Source organism: Sminthopsis crassicaudata, chromosome 1 (genome assembly GCF_048593235.1).
Source record: "Sminthopsis crassicaudata isolate SCR6 chromosome 1, ASM4859323v1, whole genome shotgun sequence".
Lineage (NCBI taxonomy): Eukaryota > Metazoa > Chordata > Mammalia > Dasyuromorphia > Dasyuridae > Sminthopsis > Sminthopsis crassicaudata.
Genome location: NC_133617.1, coordinates 433060776 through 433077745, shown reverse-complemented (window position 1 = coordinate 433077745; position 16970 = coordinate 433060776). Strand labels below are relative to the sequence as shown.

At 33.8% G+C, this 16970-nt stretch overlaps 1 protein-coding gene across 1 annotated transcript in view; it reads right to left on the bottom strand.

Annotated features, from left to right (window-relative positions):
• Positions 1-16970, bottom strand: part of PARN (poly(A)-specific ribonuclease) — a 172747-nt gene that overhangs the window by 15347 nt on the left and 140430 nt on the right. The window contains exon 23 of the mRNA XM_074280570.1: positions 86-279. Within this exon, the coding sequence (XP_074136671.1) occupies positions 86-279 (194 nt within the window). The remainder of the gene's footprint in view (positions 1-85; positions 280-16970) is intronic.

Below are 16970 nucleotides of genomic sequence, written 5' to 3'. Positions count from 1 at the left end.
CCTAAGATCCCTCCTCAAACTCATGAATTTATAAAAGATTCAAGGTAAAGAAAGTAATCTTTGACCTTTAGGAAATAATACCTACCAGCTGACGTGAGTTCTTTCTTCGTTTTTTTACATTTTTTGGCTTTTTTCTTCCCTTCTGTAAGGGATTCTGCAGAGAAATCTGTCTGATCAAGCTCACAGTCTGATATTTCCACTGACTCTATGTCTTCAGAGCCAGCTTCCTCTTGAATGGGGCTCATGTTTCTCTTTCCTACTGTGCTGGTAGCTGTAAAACTGAAATGTAAAAAGCGAAACAACACAAAAGGTGTCAGAGTTATTTTTATAAGCCAATCTCCTTACATTTTAAACACTCTTGCTGCCAATAACACTTAATCAGCAATCAGCAAAATTGGCAGCTATCCACATCTGAAAGTTAAAGAAATTATTATGTAATAAAACTTAGGAGCTTATTACTTAAAAGGTATATACAGAAGAGTTAGTTTGAAAAAATGTATGAGTTAATATATTTCTATATCAACAGAGAGGCATAAAATGTTTGAGCAAGCATTTAAAATATTAACAGAGAATATCATATGGCGCAATGAAAAGATCAATGGACTTAAGACATGAGTCTGAATCCTGACTCTTCTCCTTATTGGGTGACCTTAATTTCTCTAGACCTCCATTTTACTGACAAGAAAATGAAGTTGGACCATATAATCTTCCAAGATGGTCTTTTCCAACTTTAGATCCATGATCTACAAGCCATTAATGATTAAAGCCATTTTAGAAAAATAGAATTAATTTTAGATTAGGGTTATTATCAGTGTTCCTGAATATACAACAGAAAATAATTAAGTGGATATTCTGTAGATCTGATATACCCTAAATATTAATACTACTGTACAGTTTCAGATGTACAAAGTCTCCTGAAATATAATTATATTCAAAAAGCATAGGCCACAGTCTACATAACAAGGGTCAGGTTTGTCTTTTGATGTGAAGTACCTAGTTATACTAGAGATTGCTCCAAAGTTATGAAAAGAAAAAAGATTCTTGTAATAAAGTATGCCATAGAAGTTTTAAAAAACAAAAATCTACAAAGATATTTTTGCTGAGAATATGTCTTCAGAAAATTTGGTTATCCGATTATTTAAAGTGCTTGTACACTCAAAACCACCTTGAAACTGCACTTAACACATTTCATTCTTTTGGGATCATGGAGAAGAGAAAGGAAATTGTGTTTTTTTTGATGCCTTCAAGAGGTGGCCCAGGGTCTCAGAAATGGAAAGCAAGTTAACAGTGCTTATAATTCTAAGGCTTAGTTACATATTTAAAAATGATTTCTATTTCATGTCTACTTACAAAACTTTTTGGAAACTTTTCTCTTATAGAGGTATTTGGGAAGAACATTAAGATGAACACAGGTCAATATGGATTCAGACCTACTCACTCCTATAGATCTCAGAATTATGATAAACTTTATGTACCTACTTTTTTAAAATTACAGCTTTTTATTTACAAGATATATGCATTGGTAATTTTTCAACAGTGACAGTTGCAAAACCTTTTGTTCCAACTTTTTCCCACCTTCTCCCTCCCCCCCTCCCCCAGATGGCAGGTTGACCAATACATGTTAAATATGTTAAAGTATAAGTTAAATACAATATATGTATACATGTCCATACAGTTATTTTGCTGTACAAAAAGAATCGGACTTTGAAACAGTGTACAATTAGCCTGTGAAGGAAATAAAAAATGCAGGCGGACAAAAATAGAGGGATTGGGAATTCTATATAGTGGTTCATAGTCATCTCCCAGAGTTCTTTCGCTGGTGTACCTGCATTTTTTATGAAATGGTTATAGCAACAATACACAACACAGTGATAAGTATTAAACATTACTACAGGCACATTAGAAAGGAAAAATACTAAGGAACAACTAGAAAAAAAAGTAAGATAGAGAAATAATGTAGCTAAGGTTATATACCAGTACTAAATTAATAAACATATTAATGATCACAAACTGCTCACAACAAAAATATTTATATGTTGTTTTATACACACACAAAATAAACAAAATGAACTATTAAAAAAATCCAAAGGTAAATGGCAATGTTGGCATAAAAGGTGATAATGACACCAAATGATGATATGCATGTGACAAATGGGATACAAGATTATCAAGCATAAGAATGACAGGAAAAGGGGGTGGACCAATCTTGTGGCAATAATGATAGACCTTAAATCTAGCTGGTCTAATGGAAAAATAGAACATGTGACAAAGGTCTAGTTTTCCCATGCTGGGTAGATCTTGTACAGAGTATGTGATGGAAAACATGAACAAAAATCTTCTTTGCCAATCAATGGCAAAGAGAGAGGCAGTCAGACAGTCACTAAGTATTTAAGGCCAAATTTAAGCTGAGGTCTCCTCAAATCCAGACCTAATGCTCTATCCACTGTGCTATCTGGCCATTTCAAAGCACCACAATATGTACATGGTAAAATAAGAATGACAATTGGGATAATCTAGAAAATTGAAGGGATGCTGAGAGCTTTAATATTGAACTAATGAACCAGTTTTATGCAAACAGATTGTGTTTCCTATTATTTCAGAAGATTAATATAATTTTTCTATTTAGTAGAAACACACAAGAACATAAAAAAAATAGTAATTCAAAGTGGATAGTATGTCAAATAGTAGCTATCCTATGAAATATGGGGACTAAGAAACTCAGGAGATTGCTCCAAAATTTGAATATTTTTGATGACAGAAACATTCAATTAAGAATTAGTTTTATCAATATAAATATAGGAATCATCTTCCTTAGCCATAGTTGTTAGCTCTCCTCCAAACAAGACTTCAGTAAATATTTAGCATGGTTGCCAAAAACTTAAAAGATTGGGGTGCATACTAAAATATTTACGCAGAATATTTAGGACCAAATCCCTGCTTTTCAAGGCCTTAAAATCTGGAATGGTAACTTTGGCCTAGTTCCAAAAAATTCCTAAAGAACAAATCTAATCATTATGCCCAGGACCCCAACTCAAAAAACTCCAAAGTCTTAATACCTACATGATCAAATACAAAATCCTCTGTTTAGTTTTTTAAAACCCTCATGACCTGGTTCTTCATTAATTTTCCACTTTCCTCTCTATACCTTAATCCTCTCCTCCTCTTTTGCTTTGCAGAGACAATGACATGTGGCTGTTATCACATGACACCCCAATTCCAGGCATTTTCACTGGCTGTCCCCCACATTTGGATCAAAATGTCATGTTGGTTTTCTGGTTTCCTTCAAATTTCAACTAAAGGCTCATCTGCAGGAAGCCTTTTTCAGTCCTGCTTAATCTTAGTGCCTATTCTCTGGAATTAATTACAAATTACCCTGTATATATCTTATTGTACAGAGTTGTTTGCATGTTGTTTCTCCCATTAGACTATGAGATCTATGAGAATAAGGTTTGTTTTTTGACTTTTTTTTTCTTTTTGCTCCAAATATTAGTACAGTACCCTGCACATAATTGTTTCATAAAAGCTTGTTGACTAGAGTTTGAGAGTTTCAAATGCAGAGATAATAATAATTATACAAAAGACTATAGAACAAATCATGCAATCCGTAGTGATAACAGATGAAGTTCTATTGAAAATTATAAGATCCTAGAACCTCTGGTAAAGATCTTGTCAAACACAGCTGTTTAACCCTACATTCACAACAAAAAGCTGGCAAATCCCCAGACTTTTAAATAGACTCATAAAAGGGAAAAACTGAAAGGTATTTTAAAAACAGAAAACATCAGGATGAGTACTATATATAGATTATTGGGTAAAAAGACAGAACCTTTCTGAGAACAAAGAAATAAAGGATGAATGAGAAATTGAAAACTTGCAATACAAGATAAAGCACCATTTTCACCTCTTGAGATACTATTGGATTGTAGAAATGTAGAAAGCAGAACAGGAAATTAGAATTGGTAAAGATGTTAGGCCATGAATTTTGCTTGGCAGATAGCCTGTTATGAATGTGTAGGATACTGCCCCACAAAGTGAAAGATAATGGTAAGAAACCCACATGTGATATAGGACTACAAGACCTACAATAATCTAATGACTAGGATGTGGACCAAATGTGAATTCCAGAATTTTGCTAACAATCAAAAGAGTAGTCAATAATGTTTTTCACTGATTTGAAAAAAAGATCTTCTTAGTAAGGGAAGAATTGCTTCCAAAGAACAGGAAGAACATTGTGGCATAAAAACTAGAGTTTCAAAATTGAAAGTTTTTCCCCCAATCAATTTTAAGATCACTGGGTGTCAGAACAGGGATATAGAACAAATAATCTCAGTGAGGCAGACAGTTGATAATATCTTACATACAGATATGAAACTGTCACACCCACTGATTTCTCTGACACAGGCAAAAAAAAAAGCTAATGCAATCTTAGGCTGCATAAACAGTTGGAAGAGAGTTAGCAGAGAAGGTGAGAAGGCAGATTTTGGCTAATTAAAACAAATTAAATATTTAAGATCTAAAATAAGGAAAGGAAATTAGAAGAAAAGAATTAAAAAGCTGTTCAGGGAAATCTCAACTTATGCTTTTTTAAAATATTGACAAATTTCTATGCAATAAGCAGAAAACTTTGTAGTTAGAAACAAATAACTTAGGTTGAAATACCTACTCTGCACTAATCAGGAGCAATTAGGTGGTACAATGGATGGAATATCCGGCCTGGAGACAGGAAGACTTTCATTTAAATGCCAACCTTAGATATTTACTCTCTGTATGACCTTGGTTGTTACTTTACCTCAGTTTCCTCATCAGCAAAATGGGACTAATAACAGTACCTATCTTGCAGGATTGTTGTGAGGATCAAATGAGATACTAACTGAAGATTATTTAGCATAGCACGCACCTAGCACACACAGTGAGTACTATATACCATTTACCTATAATTATCTATATGACCTGCAAATCATTTAGCCTCTCTGACCATTTCCCCATCTGTAAAATTAAGAGAAATGATGTAGATTAACCCACATCTACTTCTAGATCATTGATCATTGCATGCATGTGTGTATTCATACACATATACACACATACTTCTATATACAGAGATCACTATATGTGAGATATGTGTATAAGCAAATACACATACAATAATCAAACATACACATGTGTACATATATACATACACAATTATGTTCATATAGGCAATAGTGAAGTATTACAAATATCTCTTGAGACAAATATTTTAAAAACTGCCATCTGTAAAACCTTACAGTATGAAAACATCAAGTAGAATGATAAAGAGCAATTTCAATCAAGGAATATAAGCACTAGTGGTATACCTGAACAATGGGAACTGAAATTCATATCCCTCACCAATAGTAAGTTGCTAGAATTTGGAAGATGGACATTTGACATTATTCTTCTTTTTTTTTTTCCTGAAACAATTGTGGTTAAGTGACTTGCCCAAGATCACACAGCTAGGAAATGTTAAGTGTTTGAGGCCAAATTTGAAGTGAGGTCTTCTTGACTTCAGGACTGGTGTTCTATCCACTGCACCACCTAGCTGCCCCATTTGACATTATTCTTTACTAAACTTTTATTCCAAGGATTCATCAAAGATAATTGCTTTACAATAAACTGGGAAAACATTTTTACATCGAAAAGTTCTGATAAAGGCCTCATTTCTAAAATATATACATCTGAATTGACTCAAAGTTATAAGAATTCAAGCCATTCTCCAACTGACAAATTGATACACGGGAGCAACCTGACAGTGGCCAATGGAGATCCAGAATGGATCTCCTCTTGTGAGAGGATGATACAAGGTAACTGAGAGGCATTTTCTGTTCTCTGACCTCTCTGAGAGGCCATTGCATCGTCTGACCTCTCTCCTTTTCTCTCTGCCTCCAATTTATCTCATTCCCAGTTGGCGACACCTGTGTCAGCAAAGGCTGCCCTGCAAGTCCTTCAGATGTTATGACCCACAGCTGTGGAGGCTCTCTGAGTATTGACCTGTCCCTTAGCAATAAAAGGTCAACAAGTAGGTTGAAAACAGAAAGGAAATTATAGACCAATCTCCCTAATGAATATTGATGCTAAAATCTTACATAAGATATTAGCAAAAGGATTACAGAAAATCACCCCCAGGATAATACGCCATGACCCAGTAGGATTTATATCAGGAATGCAGGGCTGGTTCAATATTAGGAAAACTATTAGTATAATTGACCATATCAATAATCAAATTAACAAAAACCATATGATCATCTCAATAGATGCAGAAAAAGCATTTGATAAAATCCAACATCCATTCCTACTAAAAATGCTTGAGAGTATAGGAATAAAAGGACTTTTTCTTAAAATAATCAGTAGCATCTATTTTAAAACCATCAGTAAGCATCATATGTAATGGGGATAAACAGGAACCATTCCCAATAAGATCAGGAGTGAAACAAGGTTGCTCACTATCACCATTACTATTCAATACTGTATTAGAAATGCTAGCTTTGGCAATAAGAGTTGAGAAAGAGATTAAAGGAATTAGAGTAGGTAATGAAACCAAATTATCCCTCTTTGCTGATGATATGATGGTATACTTAGAGAACCCCAGAGATTCTACTAAAAAGCTATTAGAAATAATCCACACCTTTAGCAAAGTTGCAGGATACAAACCACATACGTCATCAGCATTCTTATATATCACTAACAAAATACAACAGTTATAGTTACAAAGAGAAATTCCATTTAAAATAACTACCGATAGTATAAAATATTTGGGAATCTATCTGCCAAGAGAAAATCAGGAACTATATGAGCAAAACTACAAAACACTTTCCACACAAATAAAGTCTGATCTAACCAATTGGAAAAATATTAAATGCTCTTGGATAGGGCGGGCAAATATAATAAAGATGACAAAACTACTTAAACTAATCTATTTATTTAGTGCTATACCAATCAAACTCCCAAAAAACTATTTTAGTGACCTAGAAAAAAATAACAACAAAGTTCATATGGAAAAACAAAAAGTCAAGAATTTCAAGGGAACTAATGAAAAAAAAAAATCAAATGAAGGTGGCCTAGCTGTAGCAGACCTAAAATTATATTATAAAGAAGCGGTTACCAAAACCATTTGGTATTAGCTGAGAAATAGACTAGTTGATCAGTGGAATAGGTTAAGTAAAAAGGACAAAATAGTCAATAACTTTAATATTCTAGTGTTTGACAAATCCAAAGACTGCAGCTTTTGGCATAAAAACTCACTGTTTGACAAAAACTGCTAGGAAAATTAGAAATTAGTATGGCAGAAACTAGGCATGGACCCACACTTAACACCATACACCAAGACAAGGTCAAAATGGATTCATGACCTAGGCATAAAGAATGAGATTATAAATAAATTAGAGGAACATAGAATATTTTACCTCTCAAACCTGTGGAAGAGGAAGGAATTTGTGACCAAAGAAGAACTAGAGATCATTATTGATCACAAAATAGAAAATTTTGATTATATCAAATTGAAAAATTTTTGTATAAACAAAACTAATGCAGACAAGATTAGAAGGGAAGCAATAAACTAGGAAACCATTTTTACAGTCAAGGTTCTGATAAAGGCCTCATTTCTAAAATACTTAAGAGAACTGAACTCTAATTTGTAAGAAATCAAGCCATTCTCCAATTGATAAATGGTCAAAGGATATGAACAGACAATTGTCAGATAAAGAAATTGAAACTATTTCTAGCCATATGAAAAGATGCTCCAAGTCATTTATAATCAGAGAAATGCAAATTAAGACAACTCTGAGATACTACTACACACCTCTCAGATTGGCTAAAATGACAGAAAAAGATAATGATAAATGTTGGCGGGGATGTGGGAAAACTGGGACACTGACACATTGTTGGTGGAATTGTAAACAGATCCAACCATTCTGGAAAACAATTTGGAACTATGCTCAAAAAGTTATCAAAATGCATACCCTTTGATCCATCAGTGTTTCTACTAGGTTTCTATCCCAAAGAGATCTTAAAGGAAGGAAAGGGACCCACATGTGCAAAAATGTTTGTGGCATCCCTTTTTGTAGTGGCTAGAAACCAGAATCTGAATGGATGCCCATCAATTGGAGAATGGCTGAATAAATTATGGTATATGAATGTTATGGAATATTATTGTTCTGTAAGAAAGGACCAGCAAGATGATTTCAGAGAGGTCTGGAGAGACTTACGTGAACTGATGCTAAGTTGTTATGGGCCAGAATTCTGTATTTAAAACAAAGATTCTTACAAGGTGTTAAGTTAGTGGAATTGATAAAACAATGGTTATCTAGTTTAGCATGGTGCTTAATAGTTCTCTAGTTCAGTACATGTACTTAGTATTTAATATAGTTCTACAAGATCCACACCTATGATAATGTAATTATAATAGAGTATATAACCACCAGCAGGGACTCAGAGCCAGATTCATTCACTCCATCTCACACATTCACTCCACCTTGACAGCAGGCCTGGCCTCCTGCAGTTTTCCACTGAGATCAAGGCTGGTCTGAAAGGCCCTCCAGAAAGATGCCCAGTCCCAGGCAAGGAAACAATAAAGAATTTATACTTAAACACCTGTCTATTCTTGTGGTGAATACTCTACTGACTCACTTTTACTCTTTTTGTTGTTGCTTGCTTGCATTTTATTTTGCTGCTGCTTTTTTTTTTTTTTTTTTTTTACTGGTTTGATTTGATTTTTCTCGTGCAGCACAATAATTGTATAAATATGTATGCATGCATTAGATTTAACATATATTTCTATGTTTAACATATATTGGAATACTTGCCACCTAAGGTAGGATGTGGGGGAAAGGAGGGAAAATTGGAACACAAGGTTTTGCAAGGGCTAATGTGGAAGAATTGTCCACATATATTTTGAAAAATAAAAGCTTTAATTAAAAAAAAAAGAACATTCTACTTAAAAAAAACCCCAGTTATTTTAACCAATGTGTAACATTCCTTTTGTAATGGAAATAATATTGTATCCTGTCATAATTTCAACTGGACACAAATAAACTTAATAATGAAGGTTTACTCAAACTTGATTTATTAAAAGCATTGCTGAACCTCTAGCTGTGAAGCAATATACCATATGATACAAAATAAGTCTTCTTAGCAGTGTTTTATTTAGCTGACTTGGATTTTTTAATGGAAAAATTCAACCCATTAAAGAGAGCTAATTCCACATGTGACCTGAAAAAAGCTTCACACAATTGTAAATCTTTAAGAGCTAGTAGGGACAAGAGAAGTGACCTAGTACAGAAACAACTACACCCAGAGAAGGAACACTGGGAAGTGAATGTAAATTGTTAGCACTACTGTCTATCTACCCAGGTTACTTATACCTTCGGAAGCTAATGATTAATGTGCAACAAGAAAATGGTATTTACACACATATATTGTATCTAGGTTATATTGTAACACATGTAAAATGTATGGGATTGCCTGTCATCCGGGGGAGGGAGAGTGGAGGGGAGATAATTTGGAAAAATGAATAAAAAAAAAAAATTAAAAAAACAAAACAAAAAAAAAAACAACAAAAAAAACAAAAAACAAAACAAAAAAAAAAAAACAAAGAGAAGTGACCTAGTCCAATTCTTTCATATTACAGAAGAAAAAAAAAAAAAAAACCAAATCAGAAGACGTAACATTTTCCCCTAGTGTTAATAGAAAAATAGGGGCCTAGATCCTCTGTCAAGGTTGTAGCATTATCTGTATAAGAGAGCTTAAGTCATTTGTTCATTAAATGCTTTTCAGTCATGACTGGAAATTTTTGATATTTATTCTTGGTATTCAGACCTGTAAAGATAGACTATCATCATAGCATGTACTGTCATGGCATGGAATTTAGCAAAAGGTACCTTATGATTTTATCCAAAGTCCAGGTCCACAGAAGCTTCAGGTTCCAACACCATTTCCTTAATTACATGGCAAAGAACAATGTTACAATGGTGTAGTGTTAGAAATTTCAAATGAAGTGTGAGTAAGAAATAATGAGATTAGGATCTGTGACTGAGAATGAAAAATCCTAACTGGCAGCTCATTACCTAAATTTTCTAATTTCTTGATAGCTTGAATCTGAATAAGAAAAATGCATCTTTCACTAAAAGTCAATTAAGTCTCTTCTTTAAAATGATGAGTAGATTTAAAAAATCCAAACCAATTTCAACATTAAGAATGATAACAACAATAAACAAATAGAACAGTCCTGATTTCTCTTCCTAGTTTTGCCAATAATATGGAGATATCTCTTCATCTTGTATATCTCAATTTCTCATCTTTAGAATAGGTAGATGAAGTGAGATCATCAAATTCTAAAGTCCTTAAAGAGTTAAAAGAAATCTGTAAGTTAGTTAAAAAATCTTTTTGTTCATTAGTTGGAATGGCTTAATGTATACTACATGGACATTTTATGGGAAGTAAGGTTTGAAAATGGATACAAATACAATTATCCCATATTTCGCTTACATTCTAATGGAAAAAATACAAATAAAGAAAAGTTGAAAAATGAGGGAGCTGAAGCCAGGTAGATCTGAATTCCTTCAGGCTAAATTTCTATCACCCAAATCTTATGCCAAATACAAGTTATGTACTTGTATATGTATGTACTTGCAAGCTTGGTCAATACCCATGTTATTATCTAGTAAATGAGATTCCTTGAAATTACAAAGATATAAATAATAAGAGTCAAGCTTAGAAGATTCTGAATAATGTGATAACTATCCTTAATGATTCTAAAAAGATCAAAGTTTAACAGTTCATTTAACAGATTCTTAGTTCCCACACATCAGCTTGCACTCCCAAAAGCAAATGTTTCTTTAAGATAAGGTGATATAGGTGATGTGTTGTTGCCTAACTGAAGATACAGCTCTAAGATCTATCTGAAACTAGCACATTTATACACACAGTAGATTCTAAATAAATATTTGTTAACTAATAAGTTTAAGAGTCAAAATTCAACACTAAATTTATATTTTAAGTCAAAGCCAGCAAGAATAACTTTTCTTACTAGGAGTTTATTAGCATGCACTATAATAATATTCGACAAAATAAGCTTATTTGTAATGATTATGGAAAGTACATTTAAATACATCATAAGGAGTGGTGATTAAGAAATAAAATGTTATAGGTACAACTTGGCAGATCAGATTTGGAGATTAATCTTGATAAGCATTTGCAGATGAAATAAAACAGTAAACAGCCTTGTTCAAAAAGCATTTAAGAGTAATAAAACTGCTGGGTGGTTGAGTACTTTGGTAAGTACTTAGGAAACTCAGAATTAAGATATATTACATTACTGCTAACAGCTGAAGATAAACTGTTTAATTCTGGAAGGTTGAAATGTACCATTAATTTCTTCCCCTCCCTAGAAAAATAAGTTAGCTGATAGAAAACTATATTTTCAGGTTCCTAAAATACTTTCCTCCCTTGGTAATAATAATAGAGAGAGAGACTTTTTTCCCCAAGTGATTATTTTAAAAGTACATTAAGTATAATGACTGAGGCCTTTACAAGCAACTTGGAATGTGAAAACTTTAAAAAAAACTTGCTAAGATACAGTATTTTAAGGAGTAATTCCTGAGGCATGCAAGGAAGAACTTTACAATGGAGGGAAAAAACGGTGGAATGGACAGCACTTGAACTTCATTCTTAAATGAACTAGTTCAAAGATAAAGGAATATTCTTCATTTTCCTTTCCCTCTCCCCCTCTCTCTCAGCTGAGTGTGGAAATCCCTCTTACCCAATATGAAATAGAAGGAGAAGTAGAGGAAAATGGATAGAGTAATAAAAGGGAGCACAGGTCAAGGGAGGCAGTAATCAGAAGCAAAAAAGTTTGGAGGCAAAATGGCAGAAAAAAATTAGAGAGGATAAATAGAATAGAATAGGATGAGAGACATACATAGCAATCGTAATCATGAATATGAATAAGTCATCCTTTAAATGAGAAGTAGAGAGCAAAATGGATTAGAAATCAGAATCCAACAATATCTTGTTTGCAAGGAGTAATTCCTGTTACATTTAACAGGATGTGTATATGTGTAGTGTTGCTTTTTTAAGACAATAGTGAAAGAAGGAAGGTATAAGATGTTTTTGTTTCTCTAGATAATGCATCTGAAATTATCTTTGATGCTCAATTTCTAATATTCAATGGCAGAACAATGCAACTATATAGTAAACCTCATAAATTTTGACTTTTCAGACTAAGCATACATTTCAGACATAAGCATACATCTGAATTCATGAATTTCTAAAAAATGATAAAACTTTTGCATCTTTAGAGTATAGCATGTACCACATTTACCTGCATAATTTACTCCTTTTTGGTGCTACTGGCAGAACAATTGTCATCAATCTTCTTAAAACACCTTCTTTACTTTCCAGTGAAATATAATGGATAAAAGGCTAGCCTTAGGAGCTTGGAAGCTGTAGATTCATGTATTGCCTTAAAACATGATTATGGCATTGGCGAAGTTATTTAACTTCCCAGTGCTCTCAGATAATAGTCTAAGATTATAAATCATAAAGTGGTGATTTGCACTTGTGTAGGGAATTTCTAACTGAAATCTCACTATTCTGATAAAATTGAAAGTCTGCCTCCATTTCCCTTGACCCTCCAAACAGCAAACATTCAAATATGTAACCATTGTGAGGATTTAACCATCTTTAGGGAGACTCCTGCTACCAGTGATAGTGATAATTACAATAGCCTCCATTTAGCTCCCCTAAAGCACAGCCTATGATCCATGTCATGAGTGTAGGGACTGGGGTGGGAGGGAGAGCCAAGGAGGGAATTCTGTGGCTGGAGACTGAGGCATGCAAGAGCAAACTCCTCCTCTCCCCCCACTCCCCATTGAGTATGTTAGCATCCTGGCTGGTGCGATATAACCGGTGATAAGAATCTTAGAAAGAGATGGGTTAGCAGAGAGTTGTAGGATGTCCCTACTTCACATTATCCTCAGTGAGCAGCATCCTTTCTTATTCTGGGGCCATGAGTAGGTCCCATACACAGAATCACAGAAGCACCATTACTCCATCTGCTGGTGATGCTTCTGTGCAAGAAGCACTGATCACTAAGCAGGCAAACCGGGAGTGTGCGTGAAATGGACTAGAGATATGATGCTTTTATTATGATTCAGCGCTACATCACAAGAAAATTGGAAACAGATCTTACCAGGCACTGGCAAGGGCTTCGTACTGCTTTTTGTCAACGATATCCTCAGTTCCAAGTTATACAACAACGTATTGCAGATTATGCAGGGCAATCGTAAGAAATAACTTCATTCCTAAGCCCAAATTAGATGAAATAAGAGTGGAAATTGAGGAGTTACTTAAATCAGAAGAGGGAAAAGATGAAGAATCTGAAGGCATTGACAATCTATACTTAACACAAACTCCAGAAGTACTACCTAATAATGAAACAGATGGCAAAAATATCATTAATATACTGAATTGAGTCTGAAGAGAAGAATATACTTAGATGAGAATTTTGGAAAGTGAGATCAACAGCATGCATACAACCAAGAAAGCAACTCTATTAAAACAATATTTATTGATTCACTCACTAGAACCATCATAAACAAATACATCCTCCTACTATATTTGATAAAAAGTATTTTAAAAAAAGTAGAGCCCTATACACAACAGTCTATACTGCAGATAATGAAAATTTAAGAACTATAGGAAGAAAGGCAGATTTGTTTAAGAAAATGGCCCAGGACAGGTATGAAATACTTTTTAAGAAAACTATCAAAGAATTAATGGAAAAAATATCTGAAGATTAATTACATCAATATTTAATTGATGTAATCGATGTAATCAATGCAATAGAAAAGTTGAATATCTATTGCCTAATTAAAAGAAACAAAAAAGAAACCTGCAGAATGAAATCTGGAAAATAAAAGTATAAAAAATCTTCAATACTCTTAATAATTGAAATACAAAAGGTTGTTAATGACATATCAGAGCAACGCAAAGAAAACAAATAATTCATCATTACTTAAAAATTACACTACAGATCCTCCCCACCTCCCCAAAAAGGGGAGAATCCTTAAAGGTAAATGTGAAAATTTTCTGGTCATTTCTACGGTCAAAGGAATAGATCAACACAAAGAAAAATTAAGCTGGATCAAACACAAAACAGAAAAATTTATGTATTATTAATATAATGAAAGACAGAAAGAATTACGTCAAGGTTGGAGACAAATAAAAACACCTCTACAAAATTATAAAGTAACATGTCCAGATAAGAACCATGATCATTGGCTCAAACACTTTACAGAGTTGCATAAATTCCTAGCAAAGCAATTTACCAGTTTCTCCCTGGAGCAAGCTTGATCCCTTCTTTCTTAAGAATAGAAACTACATATTTATTTTCAAAAGATAAGAATACAAGCGACTCCTTAAAACACTGTTCTTGTATATGTTTCACAATTTACACTTCCCAAAACTTCTATAAACACAAGAAAACAAATATGCTGTCTGTGGGACAAAATGTATATACCCCAAATTCCAAAGGTATAAAGGGTAGCTTATTATTAATTTGGTAATTGTTGAACAAGCCACTCCCAAATACCAGAAGAATTATTCCACTCTTGTTGATTACCACAAGCTTTAAATTTAGTTCTACACTCATTATTAAGTAACATGCTGAAAATATGCAAACCAGATCCAAGCAAAAGATAGATAGTTGAGTACTTAATATTTACATGGAAAGCTACTCTCTATTTAAAAACCTCTACCATCACAACCCTGTTAAGAAAAATTGATTCATACAAAATGTGGCCTTTTGTATTAGAAACAGTTTGTCTTGGGGCAACTAGGTCATGCAGAGCACCAGCCCTAAAGTCAAGAGGATCTGAGTTCAAATTTGACCTCAGACACTTAACTCTTCCTAGCTGTGTGACCCTGGGTAAATCACTTGACCTCAAATGCCTCAGCAAAAACAAACAAAATAATAATGGCAAAAACCAGTTTGTCGTTCATAGTTCCGATCAACCTTAAACCCATTATCATCCCTCCCTTAATAGAACTAAGTACACCTTTCAAGTCAAAGAAGGAATTGTATGAAGAATGAAGTGTGGCATACTATTGTAATAGAATAAAATTGTGTTATAAGAAATGATGAGCAGGCAGATTTCAGAAAAACCTGGAAAGATTTACACAAACTGATGCAGAATGAAGTGAGCAGACTCAGAAGAACACTGTATAGAGTAACAGCAATATTAAGTGATGATCAATTGTGAATGACTTAGCTATTGTCAGCAATACAATTAGTCAAGATAATTCCAAAGGACTGATGTTGAAAAATGCTATCTACTTTCAGAGAAAGAACTGATGGAATCTGAAAGCAGATCAAAGCATACTATTTTTCACTTTATTTTAATTGTTTTGGTCTGCATCTTCTTTCATAACATGACTAATATGGAAATATATTTTGCATGACTGCCCATGTATAACCTATATCAAATTGCTTGCTGTTTTAGGGAGAGGTAAGGGAGCAAAGGAAAGAGAAAATTTATAATTCAAAATTTTAAGGTACAAATGTTGAAAATATTTTTTACATACAAATGGGGAAAAATGGAATAAAAAAGAAAGAATTGTATCAAAATACTGTACTAATCACTTGAAGCACATTGTTGACATCAAGCAATAGAGATGATCTGCACACACACACACACACACACACACACACACACACACAGCCAGACAATCATCTTGTTTGCATTTTGAAAGTATAAAATTCTTAGTGTTCAGTAAGGAAGAATAGAAACTGAAGGTTTGGTGTAGAAATCAAGCTGAAATGAACCAATGGATAGACGCCATACTTTAAAAAATCTTAGTCTGATTATTCAGATAAGACACAGAACAGGCTATCAAGGCAAAACTAAGATTAAGTTTGTTAAGAGACTGACTTGTATCCTGAAGCCAAAGTTTAATGAGAAGAACACAATTAGAACAATTTACAAATACCAGTCTTACAAACAAAAACCCATTCAATGTTAGAAAATCACAGGAATGACACTGTCCCAAGTCAATTATTGAAAAATTTCTCTGTCAAAAAGAAGAAATTTTCTAAGAGTTTATGAAAAACAGCTTTTAAATGGGCAAAAATCATTTTGGAGCAAACAAATTTCACTTTACAAAAAAATAGTAAAGGGAGACAAACAGAACATATCATTAGAGTTATTAAATATAACTGAAAGCAGTTTATATATCTATATAATGGCTAAATGAAAAAATGAAATCATAAGGCACTGTGCTGCAGCTACCGTGTTTCCCCGATAATAAGACCTATCCCGAAAATAAGCCCTCCCCTTACTGTGTAAGATTCCTCTAAAATAAGCCCTCCCCCGAAAATAAGCCCTATTGAGATTGCTACTGTAGTGAAGGTGATCCCCTGCGCTACACACTACATTATGGTACCCTCTGTATGCACCGTCGTCCCCCGTTCCTCCCCCCCCTCCACATGAAGCACATGCCGCGCTCTGAGCTGCATCCAATCAGAGCTGCAGCAGTGATATTGCTGGACATGACAGATTGGGTCCACTTCTTCTGAAGGAAATGGAGGCGCAAGACATCCAGGACTGAATTCAGGGTACGGACACTTATGATGATGTTGTTGAAGAAGATGATACGATCATTATTGAATAAAGGTACATTTTTTTATTCACATTTACCTGTTTATTAAAATTGCTGTCAATGTTCATTAAAATAAGCCCTCCCCTGAAAATAAGCCCTCTGGTGTTTTTCTGTCCAAAAAAAAAATAAGACAGTGTCTTATTATCGGGGAAACACGGGTAGTATCATATAAACTCAGCCAAGATCTGTCATTAACTTAAGTGTTAAAAAAAAAAAAAATGTCTAAGTCCTAATGCTTTGTTTAACAAAACAGAAGGCTTTGTCAAGATTAGGTCAATGCTGCTCAAAATTACAGAAGGGTT